Source organism: Antedon bifida, chromosome 6 (genome assembly GCF_963402885.1).
Source record: "Antedon bifida chromosome 6, ecAntBifi1.1, whole genome shotgun sequence".
Lineage (NCBI taxonomy): Eukaryota > Metazoa > Echinodermata > Crinoidea > Comatulida > Antedonidae > Antedon > Antedon bifida.
The window spans coordinates 26,249,913-26,273,072 of NC_136231.1; the positions used below are offsets into that span (position 1 = coordinate 26,249,913).

The 23,160-nt window shown below is 31.0% G+C and overlaps 7 protein-coding genes across 16 annotated transcripts in view; 1 reads left to right on the forward strand and 6 right to left on the reverse strand.

Moving 5' to 3' along the window:
* The window catches only part of LOC144844242 (uncharacterized), a 30,995-nt gene extending 8,069 nt beyond the window's left edge, over nt 1-22,926 (reverse strand). Inside the window, exon 1 of the mRNA XM_078701048.1 lies at nt 22,801-22,926. The gene's annotated coding sequence lies outside the window, so the exon portion shown is untranslated. The remainder of the gene's footprint in view (nt 1-22,800) is intronic.
* The window catches only part of LOC144844250 (calcium/calmodulin-dependent protein kinase type II subunit delta-like), a 127,721-nt gene that overhangs the window by 85,802 nt on the left and 18,759 nt on the right, over nt 1-23,160 (forward strand). For all 9 annotated transcript variants that reach the window (XM_078701068.1, XM_078701064.1, XM_078701067.1 and 6 more), the window contains exons 4-9: nt 18,887-18,941; nt 19,930-20,068; nt 20,715-20,817; nt 20,987-21,070; nt 21,554-21,648; nt 22,000-22,122. In XM_078701068.1, coding sequence (XP_078557194.1) covers nt 18,887-18,941; nt 19,930-20,068; nt 20,715-20,817; nt 20,987-21,070; nt 21,554-21,648; nt 22,000-22,122 — 599 coding nt within the window. The remainder of the gene's footprint in view (nt 1-18,886; nt 18,942-19,929; nt 20,069-20,714; nt 20,818-20,986; nt 21,071-21,553; nt 21,649-21,999; nt 22,123-23,160) is intronic.
* The window catches only part of LOC144844254 (uncharacterized), a 60,512-nt gene that overhangs the window by 28,932 nt on the left and 8,420 nt on the right, over nt 1-23,160 (reverse strand). The window lies entirely within an intron of this gene.
* LOC144844233 (uncharacterized) lies at nt 4,065-7,839 on the reverse strand. The gene is made up of 5 exons (XM_078701028.1): nt 7,227-7,839; nt 6,911-7,034; nt 6,654-6,815; nt 6,299-6,481; nt 4,065-6,134 (listed from the first exon to the last, which is right to left on the reverse strand). The coding sequence occupies exons 1-5, from the start codon at nt 7,392-7,394 to the stop codon at nt 4,465-4,467; spliced, it is 2,307 nt and encodes a 768-aa protein (XP_078557154.1). The 5' UTR covers nt 7,395-7,839; the 3' UTR covers nt 4,065-4,464.
* LOC144844273 (uncharacterized) lies at nt 9,978-11,203 on the reverse strand. Its single transcript, XM_078701117.1, has 4 exons — nt 10,978-11,203; nt 10,742-10,862; nt 10,481-10,642; nt 9,978-10,253 (listed from the first exon to the last, which is right to left on the reverse strand). Exons 1-4 carry the CDS (start codon nt 11,119-11,121, stop codon nt 10,057-10,059), a joined length of 624 nt encoding a protein of 207 aa, XP_078557243.1. The 5' UTR covers nt 11,122-11,203; the 3' UTR covers nt 9,978-10,056.
* Nucleotides 11,570-22,801, reverse strand: LOC144844255 (uncharacterized). 2 transcript variants are annotated; one of them, XM_078701081.1, is made up of 6 exons: nt 22,698-22,801; nt 13,768-13,931; nt 13,496-13,616; nt 13,189-13,350; nt 12,862-13,038; nt 11,570-12,684 (listed from the first exon to the last, which is right to left on the reverse strand). In XM_078701081.1, exons 2-6 carry the CDS (start codon nt 13,924-13,926, stop codon nt 11,915-11,917), a joined length of 1,389 nt encoding a protein of 462 aa, XP_078557207.1. In that variant the 5' UTR covers nt 13,927-13,931; nt 22,698-22,801; the 3' UTR covers nt 11,570-11,914. The 2 variants fall into 2 exon arrangements, with proteins under 2 accessions (XP_078557207.1, XP_078557206.1); XM_078701080.1 differs by lacking the exon at nt 22,698-22,801 and having other exon boundaries at nt 13,768-13,980.
* Nucleotides 14,750-18,030, reverse strand: LOC144844257 (uncharacterized). The gene is made up of 6 exons (XM_078701083.1): nt 17,976-18,030; nt 17,366-17,526; nt 17,121-17,241; nt 16,465-16,632; nt 15,911-16,090; nt 14,750-15,761 (listed from the first exon to the last, which is right to left on the reverse strand). The coding sequence occupies exons 1-6, from the start codon at nt 18,010-18,012 to the stop codon at nt 15,013-15,015; spliced, it is 1,416 nt and encodes a 471-aa protein (XP_078557209.1). The 5' UTR covers nt 18,013-18,030; the 3' UTR covers nt 14,750-15,012.

Genomic DNA, 23,160 nt, shown 5'->3' on the forward strand with positions numbered 1-23,160 from the left:
AATGTCGAAACAGCCATAAAAATCGGTCAATTAATAACAAAGTTACATTGAAAAAACCTCAAAAAAATAGCTGTTTTTCGGTGATTTCGTGCCGTTTAGCGGAAATCGCCCGGATTTTTGGGTACATAAAACAAATTGTAATGTAGTATGATTTTGATGGTAAATAAATCGTATTTACTCTTAATTAATACTTACAAAATTTATATTGTTTGAAAGTACTTGTTTTAATCTATGTATAAGTGTGTTTACAATTAAAATTAATGAAGTAGTCGCCGAGAAAATGCGATTTTAAAACGGTTCTAAAATCCCGTCGAGCCGATTTCCGCGCGTTGAAAACCTCATCGAAAAATCCCCATCAGTTTTCAAAACACGATCGCACGATTACCATTGAAGCTAGCGGATTAATTTTTGTTGTATGTTATCAGGCTTTAAATGAGCTTTAATTTGATATGAAAATCGTCTTTTATAAATAGATTTTTAGTAACGAAAAGTCAATTTTTGTGACAAAAATCCAATTTTGAATCACCGTTTATGGAAAAATATTATGGATTTTGGTATTAAATTATAGCTAAATCTACATTGAAATCGATAAAACATAGATTACAAACGTATTGTGCATGGTAATTGTGCGAACTACATTTTAAAATGGTGCATGAGGCGTAAATCCCGTTCAGAATTTTAAAGATTCAACCATTATAATCCGGTGAATATTGTAGTGAGTAAAATATTGTACTGTGAAATACGCGCTAGTTTGTTGTGACGTTTTCCGTTTAATACATTATTGCACCCTATCAGCGAATGGTACGTTCCATATTTTGAACACGTTGTTTAGTTTTCCTCGCTCGAGTTCGGCCAGCTCGACGCGAGATGTGTGACAGCAGCGATGTCGGAGATTGACATGTCCTTTTCCGTCGTAGAATATCCGGTTTTACGCATTACTTTAACAACTTAAAATTGGTGTAATGTGCGGAAGATTTATTATGCAAGTATACAATGCAAATGCGTTAGGTTTAAATGTACCGAAGGAATTTATTAAGCTAATTTACCACCGTTACATTTGACTCTGTATACGGCGGCCGAAAGTCATTAACTGCGACCGAAATACTTTTACGGGAGCGACTGCTGATCGCGAGTAAGCCGTTACTTGGCCTAAACTTTAGCTCCGTATTTCAATTTAATAACGTACTTACGGTTAGAAATACGAAAAGAAAACCATTTTTATAATGTTATATATACTATTCATGTAAACAATTAATTGTTTTAATTAACATTGATTATTTTAAATGAGTTTATTTTGACCCATTGTGTGTTTGCCTATTAAAGAGAGCATCTTAGCCCGGCTTGGATTTGGTGTCATAATCATACGGCCCTAAAATTTTGTTTTACGTATTCAAAAGTTATATATAATTTAGTATTTATGATTGAAATTATGAATATAAAGTATATTAAAATAATATAATAATCATACTTACCTAAAATTAGTGTGAAAGAAAGGAAACAGTACACACAGTTTTTAACATACTTTTTCATTTTTTTTTTAGTTATCCGCTTGGTATACCAAGCGGATAACTCCTTGTTATTGTATGGGATCAATAGTTTTTTTCTGTATTATTCTTGGATCCTTCCTTCCTTTTTGTGAGTCGCGTTTCTCTAAAATGTGTAAACATAACATTTCATAACTTTGACAACATATGGGCATTTACGTGAAGTTGTGCACCTCCTATTTTTGAATGACGTCATAGTTGCGCAACGTGACTTACGCGCAATTTTATGAATTTCAATGATTGATTATAGATTAAAAACCAAAAGTCATTTAGTATTGACACTTTGACAAAATTTAAGTCATATCAGGGGCAAACTTTCTACGGATTAAAAATGGCTTGTTTCACAAGAAGTTACGCGCGCACGCGCATTTAAAATTTCAAAATGCGCAAAATTAATTTCTAATCAACTTTTTATGCGTTTCTTGTCATTTTGAGCATGTCAAAAATTCCCACGGGCGCGCAATTTTTTACGCGCGCGGTGCGCACGTAGCGTTAAAAACATATTTTTTTCTCTTGAATTATATTTTTCAAGTCTTTCCTAGTAATTTTGAAAACAATTTAGACCTTTTCCAGTTTAAATAACGCCATACGAACACGTTGAATTAGACAATTCGTGCGCGTTTTTTATGAAAAAGCTTAAAAAATCGTCAAAATTATGTCTTTTTTTAAACAGTCATAGTTTCTAAAGTAAACCGTGAACCGTTTATTTTTATTACAAAATCTAGAAGTTGATGAGTTGTAGATATCGGATCATGCATCGATAAGGCTAAAAAAACATTGTGACGTCATCGTATGGCCACACGAATGTAAAAATTAGGATTTTTGTCTCTTTCGTTATTGCTCATCACATTCAATGGAGCGCATCACGCTTATCTGTATTCCTTTTTCTCCTAAATTTATATATTGTGTAGGTCAATCAACTTTCTTTAGCATGAGATAAAAATATTTTAATTTTTATGACGTCATCATGCCTAAAAATTTTAATTACGTGGGTCATTAATTTCATCTTTACAGTAAATTTTAATCTGTAATAGCTCGTAAGAATAAAATGTGATAATCACGATTAAAACGTTTTCTGGAAGCTATTGGATTGTAGATACGGATTCATGTAAACATTTTGCCAATCGGATGTTGTGACGTCATCATATGGCCAGTTGAATAAAAAAAGTCGTATTTTCATATTTTGCGTAATAGTTCATCACATTTAAAAGGGTGCGCATCTATATTTTACGTATTCAAATTTCTTCTACACGTTAATATGTTGTTCCTGAGATAATTTCCTCCAGAAATTGCTATTTAAGTGTTTCATTTTGATACCGTCGCCATGTTAAAAATTGGAATAAATGGCGGGTCCCGTAATTTCACCTATTCTACACTGTATGTAATATGTATACAGATTATACTCTTTGCATGTATATACTATATGACACAAATTGACAGAATTCAGCACTAACAGCATATCATATTCTTCAGTTCTTGTCATAATGCCATAATCTTTATCTGTGTGCAATATTCCAACGTATGACGTGCACGTGGCGTTTGTCGTTGTGCGGATAACTAACTCGTCAAAGTGACGAGTTTCATGTCTAGTTATAATTTTAAATTTCACCATTAAAAAAATATTTTTTTTTTCATATTACACATATCAAATATATTTATTAATGAAATATACACTACATTCTAACAAGTACAAAAAATTAAATGAATTAGTACAGTAGTTCAAAAGTTACAGATCATTAAAAAATTGCAGTTTTTTCATTTTTTAGGGAATTCCAGCAAAAATGGGCGCAAAATGCTTTCGGACCAACTTTGCGGACCAATAATTTTAAAAATAGGTTTCGTTGAGACTCCAAAAAAAATAGAGTTGTACAACTTTGTGATATCTATAGGTTTAAAAAAAATCAAAACTTTTAACTGATTATTGTAAAAGTTATAACCTTTTAAAAATGCTTCCAATTTTAACTGCAAAAAACACCATTTTTAGGCAAAAAATCGAGTATTTTTTTACCACTTTAAATAACCATAACTTCAGAACGGGTAATCGGATTTCAATCATTTAAATTGCAAAATGCTAATTACATTAAGTTCTTTGTGGTTAACTGAAAGAAAAAGTAAAAAAATTAATTTAAATTTTTTCATTGGGATACCTACTATCAGGAAATTAAAATAATGGCTAGCTATTGTATCCCCAACAACTACAATGAGAGATCATTAAATTTATAAGTAAATATCAAAGACCCTTGAACCCAAATCAAAACATTTTGAATCAGCATTTGGTATCGGCAGTTTAATAAGAATAAAAATACATGCATGAACAGATTTAAAGCACTTTATTTTACACTTAAATGGACTTGAGTTACAATAACAACTTTATTATTACAACTATATTGTATACAAATTATATAAAAAACAATAGGAGTTGGAAATGTTTATTATTCTCAAAAAGTAAATTTTCAATTTTTAATTAAGTTTGCCAAACACATAAATTGTTGCTAATAATTCATATTTTGATATCTGAACATTGTAAGTTAATGTAACCTTTTGGTTTAAAAAAGAATTGTTGAGTTCCCTTGTGTTAAAGGTTTTCACACTACATGTTGGAGACTATAAGATAGAAGTGATTTTGTTTTTCAATTCTTGTCAATGAGAAAACAGTCATCCTCAAACTGAAGATGCATATTAATAGGATACATTATGTATATAAAATTTCGAAAAAATGACAAACTGCTCCATTAAATGCCAGCAGCTATAGAAATATGCTTGAAATATTCCTGCTATATTCATACTGTATATAGTAGAAGAATAATATGAGAAAGAAGAAAGAAATATTTTGTCATTTAAAATTCTAAACAATGTATAAAATTATTATTGTTATTTTAATGACCATTTTGAATGTAGATATTACTGATTGATTTACATGTTAAACACGTGGCAACCATTTTTCTGTAACAAACATTTTTAATTTGAGTATTTCAAACTTTGTCAAATTAAGTTCTGTCTTCATTATGTTCGGGTTAAGACCCATAAGTAATTCTCCGTCAACTCCAATTCTCTGAAATTCTTCCAAGTGTTTGTCCAACTTTAGAAGTTTTAAGCAGTCTTGAACCTGATTACATGACATTTCAGAGAGATTATCTGGAAGATCCTCATTAGTTCTGATTCTGTGTTCTTCTGGTGTATTCCTTGGTGGAAGCTTTGGAAGAATGTCTTTCTTTGAACTCTTATTTGTTTTATTCAATTGTTGATAATCAATCTTATCATAATCATAAGCATCATCATCTTCATGACTGTCCTCTGAAAAGTCAGTGACCTCTAAATATTCATCATCTTTATTGCTGCCATTGCCTTCTTCATCTGCATCAATGGGAACCATTGGAATGTCAATAACATCTTCATATGCATCATCTTCTCTGTAACTGATGTTATCTTCTTCATCTGCAGTTATTTCACTGGGGTCCTCTGAATTGTCAATTAGATCTTCATATCCATCATCTTCTCTGTAAGTGTCGTTATTGCCTTCTTCATCAACATCTTCATATCCATCATCATCTGTGCAAGTGTCATTATTGCCTTCTTCATCAACATCTTCATATCCATCATCATCTGTGCAAGTGTCATTATTATCTTCTTCATCTGCAGTCATTTCACCGTTGTCCTCTGAATTGTCAATTACATCTTCATATCCATCATCTTCTCTGTAAGTGTCATTATTGCCTTCTTCATCAACATCTTCATATCCATCATCTTCTCTGTAAGTGTCATTATTGCCTTCTTCATCTGCAGTCATTTCTCTTGGGCCTTTTTGGATATCAGTTACATCTTCATATCCATCATCTTCTCTGTAACTGATGTTATCTTCTTCATCTGTAGTTATTCCACTGGTGTCATTTATATCTTCATATCCATCACTTTCACTGTTCGTGTTTGTAGTCATTTTCCTTCTGCCTTTGTGTATCTCAGTTGCCTCTAAATATCCATCATCATCTATGTAAGTGTCCTTATTACTTTCTTCATGTGTATTTCTTTCTTTTGGATCTTTTTGGATGTCAATGTCTTCATATTCACTATCATCACCTCCTACATCTGTAGTTGTACCAGTGAGGTCTTTCTGAATGTAAATCTTGTTCTCATAATCTTCATCATTATAACTGTTACCCTCTTCTTCCTCATGTTGGATTTCAAGCACATCTTCATAATCATCGACACCTTTGTAACTGCCCTCATAAACCTCTTCATATTCAACATAATGTTTTTTTTCTGAAAGGGTTTTTTTAAGGTAGATTTCTTTTTCATAACTATGGTCAGTGTTTTGACTTTTTTCACCAATGATATTAGAACCTTTGTCTAAATTACGTGTGTATTTCTTGACATTTTTTCTTTTCCCTTTTGGACGACCATCTCTCTTTTCAACTTGATTACATTCATCATCCTGTGTTTGGCTGGTGCATTTTTTGGGATTCTTTTGGATGTTCATTATCTTTTTATACTTAAATCGAAACCTTTTTTTCTTGCCTTTTGCCTGATTAATTTTTGTATCAGGTGCATTTGAGTTTTCTTCAATCTCGATTGGCTTAACATTAACAATAGTATCTGAAAAATAAGTTTATATTGATAGATTAGAAAATTTGACTTATATCTTCTAGGATTTGAAGTGTCTTAAATGAAAAACTAAGTCTATTAAATTTTGTTCATATAACAAAACTCGTTTATTTTTAAAAACTTTATATGGATGATTAAAAATTAATGTAATTTACCAGGGTTTCCTTGGTAACTATTAAATGTTTTTTCATCGATGACACTGTGAACAACATCTTGAACATGTTCCTCAAATAAAGTTAACTGATCATCCGTACCATCTCCTATCATAAGTGCAACCTGCAGACTTAAGTTACTGCACTCAGTTGGAATACACTCAAATAACTTTTTTATACCACTATCTAAAAAATATTAAAGATTGAAATCACCTTTTCATGTTTATTCATGTTGTAGGAATTAGTTGTTTATACAATGTTTAGGAGCATTTGAAAAAGTAGTCAAACTAATATACTGCAAGAGTGACAATCAGCAGATCCATGGTTGACCACCCATTGAACTAGAAAACTATGTTACCTTCTGAAATGCACGTTCCCATTAAGTATTTCATCAAGTCTTTTTGTTTGATTGTAATATTTCTGTTCTGTGACATTAAATCAGGCAATCTAGCATGTTGGTTGCTGTTAACTTTCACTCTAAGTGGAAGTTCCAAATCTTCATGTAGCAAGACACTTGACTCTGTTTTCAAAATACAAATACAAGTATTAACATCCTGGTATCTTTTTTAAAGAAATTATATAATACATGATGATTTCAATAGAATGTTGACTAACCTTCTTGTATGTCGTCTGCAGTCAAAAAGTTAATTTCAGAGTTGATTGGGATACTGAACTCATTTCCGCCTTCATCGTAAGCCAAAAATCTCAACTGCTCTTTGACGTTATGTAAATATAATACCTGTTGTAAATTTAAAAACATATGATGTTAATATTGAGTTTAAAATGTAATTGTTCTTAATGTCTGAGATATGAGGATGGCAGCCATCATCTAAATTTCATTTTGAAGTCTATATTACTTTAGAAATTTGATAATAAAGTCATACTGGAGTAAAATGATAAATACTGCAGTTATTTTAAAATTATATCTTACTTGGCCTGTACAGTAGTCCCCTTGTATGCTGTCTGCAATTTTAACAACTATAGGAAAAGATTTCTTCTTCTTAGCCAACTCACTTGGTGTATAGCACTTGATTGACCACTTTACAGTTGTAAGTTCTTTCTTAATCTTCTCCATAATTTCAAATTGCCATTTCCCCATCAATTGTCACATAGTAAATTTACTGGTTTGTATGGTATGACTTGACTACAGCCAACTCAAAATGTTTGCAATCAGCATTTGGCGGATATGAATGCATACATGAAACTATCATACTTAAACTTAAACTGAATTTAACAGGATAAAAACAATGTGCTATAAGGAAGTAATAGCATCTGATCTTGGAGACAAAAATAGGTTTGTTGGAAGTGGGAGTATACAACAAGTACACATATACATACGTATATAAATATAGTGTATCTGTGGTTTGATGTACGATATGATTCCTTGTACTACGTTTTTTCATTATATAAGCAAAAATATATTTGACGTACAGAACTAGGAAATGTTTGTTTTTATTAGGACATTTTACTTTTGTATCATACCCAAAACATTCTAAAATAATAAATAAAATTACAACCAAAAAAATATAATAATAAAAAATACAGACTCGGACTTCATACAAATGTTGATAGTCTATGTAGACACTTTAATCTTTTCTGAAGCACATATTTGAAGTATTATTATATTCTATTCTTTGTTCAAAAAGAATCATTAAGTTTTTCATATTAATGTATACGACTATACGATAGAACCATTTTTCAATATATAGAAATATATCAAGAGGATCGAGGAGTCAGAAGAATTAATCATTAATAACAATGTATATAACAATACTGTACATTTATAAGGCATTCTACTTAACCTAAAAATATGTGGCAACAATTTTTTCTTGACCAATTTAGAATATATAGAACAATATTTTGTAGAAGATATATTTGTTTTTTATAAATGTATACACACAATATGCCAATACATTTAGGTCAATAAACAAACTTAATTTTTAAATGTTTAATTTTAAAAAGATTTGACAAAGTTACAATAAGATACAATCTTGAATTAACATCATCATTCATACATATTACAATTGTGGCAGCCATTTATTCTTAATAAACAATTCTAATTTGACCATTTCAAACTTTGTCAAATTAAGTTCTGTCTTCATTATGTGCTCGTCAAGACTGATAAGTATTTCTCCGTCAATCCCAACTTCCTGAAAATCTTGCACATGTTTGTCCAACTTTAGAAGTTTTAAGCAGTCTTGGACCTGATTACATGTCATTTGAGAGAGATTATCTGGAAGATCCTGCTCACCTCTGATTCTGTGTTCTTCTTGAAGCATACTTTCTTTTGCTACAGTGGATTTTGATGCCTTGTTCCTTGGAGGAGGGTGAGGAGACTGACATTGCTTAGTTCTTTGAACATTGCCATTAACATAAAATGGATCAGGTTTGTTAATTTCCTGCTCTCTTCTGATTCTGTGTTCTTCTTGGAGAATACTTTCTTTTGCTACAGTGGCTTTTGATGCCTTGTTCCTTGGAGCAGGGTGAGGAGACTGACATTGCTTAGTTCTTTGAACATTGCCATTAACATAAAATGGATCAGGTTTGTTAATTTCCTGCTCTTCTCTGATTCTGTGTTCTTCTGATGTATTCAATTGTTGATAATCAATCTTATCATAAGCATCATCATCTTCATCAGTGACCTCTAAATATTCATCATCTTTATTACTGTCATTGCCTTCTTCATCTGCAGTTATTCCAATGGGAACCACTGGAATGTCAATAACATCTTCATATTCATTATCTTCTCTGCAAGTGACATTATTGCCTTCTTCATCTGCAGTTATTCCAATGGGAACCACTGGAATGTCAATAACATCTTCATATTCATCATTTTTTCTGTAACTGATGTTATCATTTTCATCTACAGTTATTTCTCTGGGGTCCTCTGAATTGTCAGTTACATCTTCATATCCATCATCTTCTCTGTAAGTGTCATTATTGCCTTCTTCATCAACATCTTCATATCCATCATCTTCTCTGTAAGTGTCATTATTGCCTTCTTCATCTGCATCTGTCATTTCCCTTGGGCCTTTTTTGATGTCAGTTACTTTTAAATATACATAACCATCTTCTATGTGAGTATTACCTTCTTCATCTGTCATTATTTCTCTTGGATCTTTTTGGATGTCAACCTCTTCATATTCAGTATCGTCTTTGTAACTATCTACATCTTTAGTTATACTAGTGATGTCCTTCCGAAGGTAAATTTTGTTGTCATAATCTCCATCATTATAGCTGTTACCCTCTTCTTCCTTACTAGAGTCATGTTGGATTTCAAGTACATCTTCATAATCATGACCATTGTAACTGCCCACATAAACATCTTCATAATCAACATAATGATTTTTGTTTACAAGCTTTTTTGTTTCATATGTTAGGTTCTTGACATGTTTTTTCCCTTTTGGACGACCATCTATCTTTTCAACTTGATTACATTCATCATCCTGTGTTTGGCTGGTGCATTTTTTGGGATTCTTTTGGATGTTCTTTATCTTTTTATACTTTAATTGAAACTTTTTTTTCTTGCCTTTTGCCTGATTATTTTTTGTATCGGGTTTATTGACCTGTGGTTCATTTGAGCTTTTTTCAATCTTGATTGGCTTACCATTAACAACAGTATCTGAAAATTAATTAAATTATATTGATATGTTGACATATATCTTCTTGGATTTGGAGGGTCTTAAATGAAAAACTAATTATATTTTGTTCAAATAACAAAACTTGCTTATTTTTATAAATTTTATATGGATGATTAAAAATTAATTTAATTTACCAGGGTTTACTTGATAACTGTTAAATGTACTTTCATCGATGACACTGTGAACAACATCTTGGACATGTTCCTCAAATAAAGTTAAACGATCATCGGTACCATCTCCTATCATAAGTGGAACCTGCAAACTTAAGTTACTGCACTCAGTTGGAATACACTCAATTAACCTTTTTATACCACTATCTGAAAAAAAATATATATAATATTTTGAATTAATATTTTTAAACAGTCAGGAGAACATTGTTTCCTACTCATACCCCATTAGGAATAATCAAATATGTAAAATTATGTTATTTAGTATTTCATTTACTATTTTAAGTTTTGGATCTGTATTGATTTAAGTTTTTGGTATCATCAGGCAAAGAAATGATGAAACAATTAATAGTTGAAGTTGAGTTGAACTATTTTACCTTCTGAAATGCATGTTCCAATTAAGTATTTCATCACATCTTTTTGTTTGATTGTAAGATTTGTTTCCTCTAACATTAAATCAGGCAATCTGGTATGTTGGTTGCTGTTTACTTTCACTTTAAGTGGGAGTTCCAAATCTTTATGAAGTAAGACACTTGACTCTGACTCTGTTTTGTTATAGAAAGATTATTTGTATTAATATCTTGGTTTAGTTTTTTAAAATTTTATAATATGATGATTTCCATAGAATGTTGACTAACCTTCTTGTATGTCTGCAGTCACCAAGTTAATATCAGAGTTGATTGGGATACTGAACTCATTACCTTCTTCATCGTAAGCCAAAAATCTCAGCTCCTCTTTGACGCTATGTAAATATACTACCTGTAGTAAATTTAAAAACATGTGATGTTAATATTGAGTTTAAAATCTAATGGTTCTTAATGTCTGAACTAGAGTAGAATGATAACTACTGCAGTTATTTTAAATTATATCTTACTTGGCCTGTGTTGTAGTCCTCTTGTAAACTGTCTGCGATTTTAACAATTATAGGAAAAGATTTCTTCTTCTTAGCCAACTCACTTGGTGTATACCACTTGATTGACCATTTAACAGTTGTAAGTTCATTCTTTATCTTCTCCATTCGTTCAAATTGACATGAGTCTAACTATGTTGACAATTGTCAAATAGTATATTTACTGGTTTGTAAGGTATGACTTCTACAGCCAAATCAAAATGTTTGCAATCAGCATTTGGCGGATATGAATGCATCTATGAAACTATCATACTTAAACTTAAACCGAATTTAACAGGATAAAAAAATGTGACAAAAAGGAAGTAATAACATCTGTTTATTTGGAAATGGAAGTATAAAATAAATACAAAGTATATTTGACGTAGAGAACTAGGAAATGTTTGTTTTTATTAGTACATTTTACGTTTGTAAAATAATAAATATAATAATAACAATAAATGATAGAAAGAAAATACAGACAAGGACTTCATACAAATGTTGGAAGTTTTTGAAGTATTATTATAATCTACTCTTTATTGTTCAACAAGCATCATTGAATTGACTTGTTGATACTCATGTTTAGGATTATACGATAGAACCATTTTTCAATATATAGAAATATATCAAAGAGGATCGGGGAAATGAGTCAGAAGACATATATAAATATTAATAATTAATAACAATGTATATAACAATACTGTACATTTATAAGGCATTCTATTTAAAAAATAGGTGAAAACAATTTTTTCTTGACCAATTTAGAATATATAGAACAGTATTTTGTAGAAGATATATTTGTTCTTTATAAATTTAAACAATATGCCAATAAATTATTACTTAATTTATAAATGTTTAATTTTAAAAAGATTTGACAAAGTTACAATAAGATACAATCTTGAATTAACATCATCATTCATACATATTACAATTGTGGCAACCATTTTTTCTTAATAAACAATTCTAATTTGACAATTTCAAACTTTGTCAAATTAAGTTCTGTCTTCATTATGTGCTCGTCAAGATTCGTAAGTAATTCTCCGTCAATCCCAACTTCCTGAAAATTTTTAACATGTTTGTCCAACTTTAGAAGTTTTAAGCAGTCTTGGACCTGATTACATGTCATATCAGAGAGATTATCTGGAAGATCCTCATTAGTTCTGATTCTGTGTTCTTCTGGTGTATTCCTTGGTGGAAGCTTTGGAAGAATTTGATGCATTAAACTAGTTGGTTTATCAATCTTATCATCATAGAAATCTTTGTCTCCATTGGGTTTTTCCAGAACTTCATTACCTCTGTCATCTGCAGTTTCTCCACTGGGGATGTCAATTATTTCTTCATAATAATCATTATAACTGCCTTCACCAACCTCTTCATAATCTGCATCATCAATGGTTCTTTCTTTATCTTTTGTTCTTGTGTGTTTTTTTTGGTCTTGCCGGTACATTTTCATTTCATAACTATGATTATTGTCATATTTTAGGCTTTGGCTGCTCTCACCAATGATATTACAAGATTTGTCTATATTAGCTGAGCAATTCTTTACATGTCTTTTCCCTTTTCTTTTTGATCGAAAACTTGTTGTCTTGACTTTTGCTCGATTTGTTACCATTTTCGAAGCTTTATTGTCATCATGTGGTTCATTTGTGCTATCTTCAATCTTCAGTAAGTTTTGCTGAGCGTTGATAATAATATCTGAAGATTATTTAAAAACATATTTTGTCTAGTTAATTTGTGATTATTACTGTAAACTAAAAACTTATATTTCGTGTATTTATTCAGTGCCCATATTCATTCATGAAATTTAATTTTATCAAAATAATATCTACTTATATTAGATATATTGATGGATGTAAAACATAATATTTTTACCAGGGTTTCCCTGATAACTGTTAAATGTACTTTCTTCGATGACACTGTGAACAACATCTTGGACATGTTCCTCAAATAAAGTTAAACGATCATCGGTACCATCTCCTATCATAAGTGGAACTTGTAGACTTAAGTTACTGCACTCAGTTGGAATACACTCAATAAATTGTTCAGCATCTGTAATAAAAACAAGATTCAAAATCTTGAAATAAATTTTGTAGAACTTTTATGTTATTTGTGCAAAACTGACTCATCAAGCATTAGTTGTTTTAGCAATGATCTGGCAAAATAATGATGGATCAGTGACGTAAACTAGAAAATTGCTACCTTCTGAAATGCATGTTCCTATTAAGTATTTCATCAAGCCTTTTTGTTTGATCGTAAGACTTCTTTTCTGTGACATTAAATCAGGTAATCTGGCATGTTGGTTGCTGTTAACTTTCACTCTAAGTGGAAGTTCCAAATCTTCATGTAGCAAGACACTTGACTCTGTTTTAAAAATAAAAAAAGTATCGGTTGTATAACTGTATCTTATTTTTAGTATAACTTTTACAGTTTGTTTTATTCATTCTACATGGATGGATTGATTATTATATTTCATAACAATTTATTTGATTTTTTTTTTTTAACTAACCTTCTTGTATGTCTCCATTTACAAAGTTAATTTCAGAGTTGATTGGGATACTGAACTCATTTCCATTTTTATCATAGGCCAAAAATCTCAACTGCTCTTTGACACTGTGTAAATACAATACCTACAGTAACAGAGAAAAATATTTATGTTTAGCTTAAAAATAACTATATAGCTTCCTAAAGTCTTCGCATTATGTATTAACTTCAGCAAAATATTGAAGTTGTAATCAGTAAAATGACAAAATAGTTACTGTATTTAAAAAAAAGTCTTACTTGGCCTCTACTATAGTCCTCATAGAATCTGTCACTCAGTACACTGTTGGCGATTTTGGCAAAAGTCGGAAAAGATTTCTTCTTCTCGGCTAACTCACTTGGTATATAGCACTTTCTTGACCATTTAACAGTTCTTAGCTCTTTACTTATAATCTCCATACTTTCTATCAGGAAATTGAAATAATGGCTAGCTAGAGAAATCATTGAATTTATAAGTGTTTGTTTTAGTTATCATTTGATAACTAACTATCAGTGTCAAAGTTTACACCGCATGCGTCTATTACATGTGTAAATTGTAAAGTCCGAACGCCCTATGTGATAGAAGGAAGTAATTGGTTTAAATGTTCTTAAATTTCCTTAGTGCAAAATACAACATGTGCTTTCATCTTGAATCTTGAGTGAGTGAGTGGCCGAGCGGTTAAGACAGTGGAACCGTAATTACGTAGTCATAACATCGGCAGGGGTTCGAGGCTCACTCACTCCATGGTTTTAGTGGTAGAACGAGTCTTCTCGGATAAGGACTAAAAAACCGTAGGTCCAGTTTACACAACTAGCTTGTGTGTACTTTAAAGAACCTAGTACATCTTTCGAGACGAGTAGGGGGTTATACCGGTGTATTAGTACATCACAGCCACTGATCACCAACTGGGCCCTCTGGGAGACCAGTCTTTGACTGAAGAGGTCACCCAGTATAAAAATAAACTAACAAAAAACTAACAATCTTCTAAAATTCTGAAAGTAATTGCCAACGTTGAGTTGCATTTAGATATCAAGTTGAATCAGACACTGTAATCATGTTGCAGCACCTAAGCTGGCAAATTTAGGTTTGGACTAAGGCTGGCTTAGTATTGATTGAATGTTCACATTTGAGCCAGCTCCTAAGTGTAAAAGGACTTTATAAAAAGCATAAGAGGAACACAAAATAAAAACCATTTTTTTATTTGATACTAAGTAATGAATTGTCAAGCGATAAAAGTTTAAAGTTAAATGTTGTGTTTTATTTTTTATTGTTTTAAAATAATCATTGAATCGGGTTGAACAATAGTATTTACATTAAAAATATCTTGACTTTCGTCTATTTCCTTCTGGAGATTATTGATGTAATTTTACTTTTTGAGTTAATGTTGTTTACCTAAAAGCTAATTATGCAATAAATTGCTATTACTTATTTTCATAAATTGATTAAAAGTTATTAATAACTGTTTTGTTAATGAAGAATTATCAAAATTAATGATTGTCCATTATTTATTCAACTTGAGGTAACCATTTTTTGTTAATTAACATTTCTAATTTGAGTATTTCTAACTCTTTCAAATTAAGTTCTGTCTTCATTATGTTCTGGTCAAGACTCATAAGTAGGTTTCCGTCAATTCCAATTTCCTGAAAATCTCGCACATGTTTGTCCAACTTCAGAAGTTTTAAGCAGTCTTGGACCTGATTACATGTCATGTCAGAGAGATTATCTGGAAGATCCTGCTTTCCTTTGATTCTGTGTTCTCCTTGAGGTGTTTTTTCTTGTATTACTTTAGATTTGGTTGTAGATTTTGTATTTGTTGATGTCATATTTCTTGGTGGAAGCTTTGGACGAATGTCTTGGTGTGTAGTTTGAACACTATCAAGACCTAGTGATGTATTGCCTATACCTTCCTTATTTTGAGATGAGCTTGATGTAGTTTGGTCATATTTACTAGGATTTACCGTGCAATAACCATCTAGCAATTCAATTTTGTTATTATTTGTAACTTCATAATAATTTTCATTATCGCTGTTATTGGTTCTGGTTTCCTCCTGAGTGTGAATTCTTCTTTCATAAGAATCGTCATCGTCACATCTATCTCTATTTGTCAGTTTTAAATCATCAGTGTAATTTTCATAATCTTCATCTTGCAGTCTTTCATACTGGTTCCCCTGGAGGTATATGCTATTTTCATAATTATCATCAATGCTTTCTTCTTGAACCTCAAGTAGGCTTAGTTGAGCATTTATGATGATATCTGAAAGTTTTGAAATAAATGTTTATTGCCAACACATCAATAAAACAAACAGTACAATGTGACAATGAACATAATAAATAAATATTCAATTAGTTCTGTTTTATTAAAACAATACATTTTTTGTTTTCATTTGAACATGATTAATTTACCAGGGTTTCCTTGATAACTGTTAAATGTCTTTTCATCGATGACTTGTTGAACAACATCTTGGACATGTTCCTCAAATAAGGTTAAACGATCATCCATACCATCTCCTATGTTCAGTGCAACACTTAAACCTAAGTTACTGCTTTCAGCTGGGATACACTCGATGGCCTTTACAAATACATCTATAAACCAAACTAGAATACATTCTATTACTGTATTTATTTGAATAAACACACCCATAGAAGATCATTTGAAATAAAATAATAAAAGTCCCACCACATGCATCCACACAGTATTGTATTACAACACATTTGTATTTGTAGAATTCATTGATTGACATGATCTACAATTTAACAAGCATTTTGATACAATTTGTATTCTATTTTATTTTTTTCGCTTCTTGATATCAATTGTGTTGTATTTGTTCACCTATAGGTGTATTTATTTGATTATACATGTTACCATATTACACCCAGAAAAATAAACACCTCCCCCCAAATAAACACCTCTCCGTAGTAAATTGTAAATAATTGTAAATAAAACATTGTTATTCTACCTTGTGACATACATACAGCCATTAAGTATTTCATCAAGCCCTTCTGTTTTATTGTTAAAACTGTATTGTTCTGTCTCAGCAACAAATCAGGTGATCTTTCATTTTGATCAGAATCAAATTTGAATTTTATTTCAACTGGAAGCTCTAGGTGTTCATGTAGAATCAAGTCTGTTTTTAAAATAAAATTGATTTATTTTTATTAAGTCCTTGCACTATTTTCTTTTTGTTTATCACACCTTTTACTAATACATAGATTGGTATTTCCAATACAATCTTAAAGTAAATCTTTTTACATTTTATTTTTAAATTGTTTAAATCTTTAACTCAATAATTTGATACCATACATACATACACCATTTATATTGCAAACAAATTTCAATTTTTTTTTTTCATTAATTTTTTTATTCAGTATATTACATATAAAATGTTATGAAAAAAGTGGCATTTTAACTGAATATGATATTTTATGCCTCACAAATATGCTGTGAAAGAATCTTCCACATATGGGGGCCAGCAACATGGAAGGACTGATCCCTGTGGTGACGATTTGTCGGAGGAAGAAAGAGTCGGGTATATATAAAGAGAGGATCGGAGCAAGTACTTTTAGTGTGTATAAAGTGCTGACAGCCTAATGATAATGTCAAAGATCTTCTAACCTTCTTGAGTATCTGCAGTTTCCAAGCCAATATCAGAGTTGATTGGAATACTGAACTCATTGCCTTCTTCATCGTAAGCCAAAAATCTCAACTGCTCTTTGATGCTATGTAAATATAACACCTGTACAAAAAGAACACTTTATAATTGGTATAACTGTAGGTACTGGCCTATAGTAAATTCAATTAAAGAATCAAGCATAAGTTGATTGTTTTGATAGTATTCAGTGGAAACTATAATGTCTTACTTGTCCTGAACTGTAATCCTCGTAAAATCTGTCCCCAAGTTTACTGCTTGAGATTTTTACAATTATGGGAAAAGAATTCTTCATCTTAGCCAAATCACTTGGTGTATACAACTTGCTTGACCAGGTAACAGTCTTAAATTCTTCAAATAATTTCTCCATACCTTTAAAGTATTAAATTGTAGTAGTTAGTTCAACAAAAATATACAGTACATTGTGTGCACCATTATATACCTTATCACTGTCGTGGCGATTTGTTTATCAAAACAACCAAGAATAAAAATGATCGGTTTTAGAGGTATGCATGTGAGTGAAACTTTTTGATTTGTTCACTAGAGCAAACAAGTTTATAATAAAAGATTATTGAATATGATGGGTGTGTAATCAAAAGCATAATAGTTTAAACACAAAAACATAATGTAAACAAGTATAATAAAAGGCATAGGTTATATGCCACACATTCCTTGTATTTGAATTAGTAAAGCTACTCTCTGTATTCTTTTATGCTGAGTTTCCGTTTGATGATTAAGGTGCTTGTGTACTGACTCCAGGGTCATGGTTCAAATCCTGTCAGATGTCAGGAAAACGAAAACAAGCCCTCTGAAAGACTTACAATAAGACTCTGTGTCTGTGTATATATTTGTTGCCATCTTTTATGTTATCCTTTGCAATATGCCTAAATTGAAAATAAAACAAGAAATATTTCGTACAAAAAAACGCTGCTCGACTTTTTGACATTTTAAATCATTGTTCTTTCTTCAGATATACTGATTTAATATTATATCAATTATTTTTGTTTAACAATCAGTAGTAAACGTTTGTGTAAATATAGTCTGGCCTACTGTACAGAACAAAAATATAATCATAAACTAAACTACAGTATATGTACATATTCCATGGTAGGAACAAACTCTCTAGACCCGGCCCACATACTATAGGTCTACAGGCCTAGACCTATTACCTAGGGGTAACGATGCAACATCAGAAGTTAATAGCATACATTGCCTATTAATATTTTGTATCAATATTAAAATAAAGAAAGAATTATGAAAATCTGACTTGTAGTTTTCGGAATATTGGGTCCAAAACATCGCCGATAATCATTTTTAGCCACGAACGAAGTAAATAAATTAGCCGCGTGAAAACAAAACATCGATATACATTGATTTGCCGGACTGGAACTGTGCTGGAAAAGGTGTGAAAGACCCTTTTTCTAGGTCTGTCAATCCAAATGTTCAAGTCATCCTGATTCAAATCCATACCTGATCCTCCATCAAGTCCATCATATTTTATAAAAGTCTTGTTTACTTTCATGACTACAAACCAACCAATGTAGGTAACATATTCAATGTCAGAAGTTGATTCAAAGTATACTAAACCATTTTTTTTTTCAGATTATCCCTAGCATTATTATGAAGAGTTGTTTTTTTCTTCTTTTTTTTTGTGATTTTCTCCTTTTTTTTGTGATTTATAAACATTTGTTTGTGTTTATTTTTAACAACATTTTTTTGTTATATCTTACAGTTCGTCTACATTACAGTATCCGTGTTGGTAACTTTCACTACTTCATTTTTGATCTGTGAGTATTCAATAAATTCTTCATGAACATTTTAAATACAGTAGTATGTTTATTTATTTCATCAGCATAATTTACAATACAATGATACACAGTAGAATACTGATTAAACAGTAAGTTACATGTGCAATAAAAAAAACCAAACAAAAACAATTTTTTTACCTGAGATTAATTTTATGGAGTTAGTTTATTGGTAACAAACCACATGATCATTAAATTGCGATAAATAATACAGGTCAAGTTGAAATGTTAGATTTTTGGCAAAGTAGGATTTAGTAATAAACTAACCTTTTAAAAGGTATAAATATAAATTGGAGAATAACCTGCGACTTGCAGCCTACTGGGCTGAATTGCGCATAAGTTTGGACAACACATACCACAACTTTCTACTCCCTTCATGTCGAGTGCTGCCACCAAACAGCGCCCGTTCATTTGTCCACAATGACAGGGGCTGGATGGACCAGTACCCCAAGGTAATCTCCTATTCTTCTGAAATATGTACTGGGTTCTTTAAGCCAGATGTGTACATTGACCCCCAGTTTTAAGCTGATGAACTTTATATAGTAAACTAACAGGTTATTCTTACCAAAAGCTTTTCAAACTTAAAGATGTATTGTCCCCCTGAAAATTTAAAAAAAAAATGTTTTTTGTTGAATATGCCATTTTAATGTCACATAATAATTATCCACTTTGACCAAAAATTTGATCGGAAAAAAAAAGTATTTACCTAAAAAAATGTAATTTAAAGCAAAAAATGGTCAAATTGGCTGCCAGCCAATGGTTTTTGGTGAAATTTAACCATTTATTTTGTCATTTTATAAGTGAAAACATTATTTTTTTTCATTTTTTTTTCTACGGAAGTGATTAACTTTATTAAAACTACAAAATAACATGTTTAAAGTCTGATTTAATTAATTTTCATTTTTCATGTTTTTGGGGGACAATACATCTTTAAGTTGAGAAAAACTTAACATGTGACATGTTTTTGTAGAGTTACCGGTGGAGAACTTTTTGATGACATTGTAGCAAGAGAGTACTACAGTGAGGCTGATGCAAGTCACTGTATTCAGCAGATCATGGAGAGTGTGGAACATTGCCACAAGGCTAGTGTTATACATCGCGACTTGAAGGTATGCTACATTTATTTTCAGCATCAGTATAAAGATCACAAACACGAGCAATGGCAAATATACAGGTATAAACATTAATAAACAACATTTAAAAAGTTAACCAATTAATATTTCCAATGGAGTCCATTAGAATTTTTGTTAAAACAAGAAAGTACAACAACAAGGCCATATACATGGCTGCAGTCGCGTGCTCAAATTTAAGTTAGTGTTTACCGACCGATCATCCGACCAACCGACATAGTGAGCTGTAGATTAAAAAAGAAAAGTTTTACATTTTTGTCTGCTTGTGCTTGTAGAGGAAAGCCTGTCTGCTAAATTTTAGGAAGCAATAGATACATAGTAGGCACAAATGAATAACCCTGAAACAAGAAGTTTTGATAGGCCTAGCAAGCCAGGAGTGGATTACCATTGCTTGTAAAACAGACTCATGTACTAGGTGTATATTTTAAATATAGTAATACTGTTTTATACTGTTTTAATTATTATCATCATCATTGTTTGTTGTCTTTAAAAAAAATATAATATACATATATAAATACTGTATACAACCTCATGAAAATCCTCTCTTGTGATCAAGTTGTTTCCGTTTTTTTAACAACAGAAAATTAAGATTACAAAATTTATTTTTATTTTTTATCTTTTATAGCCAGAGAATCTTCTGCTGGCAAGCAAAGCAAAGGGGGCCGCCGTTAAGTTGGCCGACTTTGGACTTGCTATCGAGGCTGAGAATGATAAACCTAGCTGGTATGGTGAGTACTAGCGGCCATTACTCAATTTGAGAAATAAAAACAGGTTAAATGAAGTTATGAGAATTTACTGATTGAGATAGAATATCAAATCTTAAGCAAATAAATGTCATTTTATAGCTCATATTTCTAATTGTATAAACTAAACAAATGAGAATGATGTTTATTTCAGGATTTGCTGGAACCCCAGGATACCTCTCCCCAGAAGTGTTGAGAAAAGAAGCATATGGCAAGCCAGTTGACATGTGGGCTTGCGGTAAGCCAAGCCTTTTTTGATGAATTTAATTTCTATACTGAAACTGAACTTCCTGAAATACCAAAACCCCCTTAAACACCTTCAAATTCATTCATTTATATATGACCAGTTTTGGGCCACTGTGTGTCTGTTTTTATTTTGGTTTTTTTTTTGCACTTTGAAGAAATTTTTAATTAAAATTTAAAGTACATATTATGTATTGTTTTTTGTTGTTGTTATTTTACTCATCACCATTATTGTTTCTTTTTCCGGAGGTTCAGACTTGTAATCTCTATACAAAATCAAATGTATTATTATTTATAAATACAAAATGTATATATAGTGTAATATAAATCATACTGTCAAATTATTGAAACAGTGCTCATATTTGGAACATGATCTCATAATTGCGTCGAGCATAGCTCATTGGCGAAAGTTCAAAATAAAACTGAAACTTTTTTCCAGAGTGTTGAATGTTTTGTAACGTATGTTCTTGTTTTTTAGGAGTTATCCTCTACATCCTTCTTGTCGGATATCCACCATTTTGGGATGAAGATCAACAGAAACTCTACAACATTATCAAACATGGCAAATATGATGTACTTTTGATTACTTTCTGTATTTATAATTCTAAATTGTTGTGATCAATGCATAATTTTTTAATTAATTCCAATAAATTGTGTATACATTTCTAACCTAACAATGATAAATGACCAACATGTATAAGAATAAGTTAATGTAAAAAGTTCTCATTAAAAAATGTTTTTTTTTTTTTTTTTTATGCTGTTAATATATAACATAATTGAGAAATTATTCTAAAGAATATCTTATTATTTTAGTTACATTTTAACTAAAAACGTTTATACATCCAATTGTTATATTCCTAAAAGTTTTTTGGGTTTTTTTTATGTTCACATACTATTTACAGAATTTCTTTTTTTTTTTTAAAGTATCCGTCACCTGAGTGGGACACGGTTACACAAGAAGCCAAAGATCTTATAAACAGAATGCTTACTATAGAACCTAGTCGTAGAATTACTGCTTCCGAAGCGCTGAAGCATGCCTGGATTGCGGTAAGCAGTTTTTATTTATTTCTTATGAATAAATATATTGTACCATCAAGTTTTGAAAACTCAAAAAGCTCTGTCTACACTATCAAACCTTATGTGACAAAAAATGTGTTGTGCCCATATATGGACATGATGATGTCATATCACTACCATATTTGGAAATATCACTATCATATTTGGGCACATCAGACTTTTTTTTGTCTATCTAGTTTGATAGTGTAGACAGAGCTTAGGACATTATGTTTGGAGTTCTATAATATATGCATACTATTTCCTGAATTGTAATGTTTTATGAGGTCAAGGAATACATCATAAAAAACAACACTTCACAACAGTTCTATAAATCACATTGTTTTTTTTGTTCCTTTAAATCTATTACCAATGTAGGTATATAACTATGATACATGATATATACAGTAGATAGTAAACTATTATAATATTCACTTCTCAATTTTAACTTGTTAGAGGTGGCCTGTGTACAGAAAGTTGATAGAGTCAACATAAAAATGATGTATAATTGTTGGCTACCTCATTTTTTGAAATGTTACCTAAAATGAATCTATGCAAATGTTACTCACTGTATACAGCACACAGCACAGCCTAACTTTAGGGTACACACAATTGAAAGCTCAACAGACAAATTATAAAAATGACAATATTTTAAAATGAAATTGAGCTCACCAAATTCTGTAAACCTTCACTGGCTTATGGTTCAGTGATGTATACAATACATTTCTAAATTTTTGGAAATTTATCTCAAATTTTTTCAACTTTTTTATTTCCTCTTTACGTCAACTGTTGTTGCTAGGCAACTTTTTATGCCCCCATGTATTCATCATGATCACATTACAATAAGGTTGGCACAGTGAACTTAAATGTTGTACCCAATTTTGCTCTTACATGCTTAAATATGGTGGTGATATGACATCAACATGTCCATATATGGGCACATCATCATGTCCATATATGGGCACATCATCATCATTTTTGTAGACAGAGCTTAAGAAACCTAGCCTTCTACACTATACTCACATAATGCCT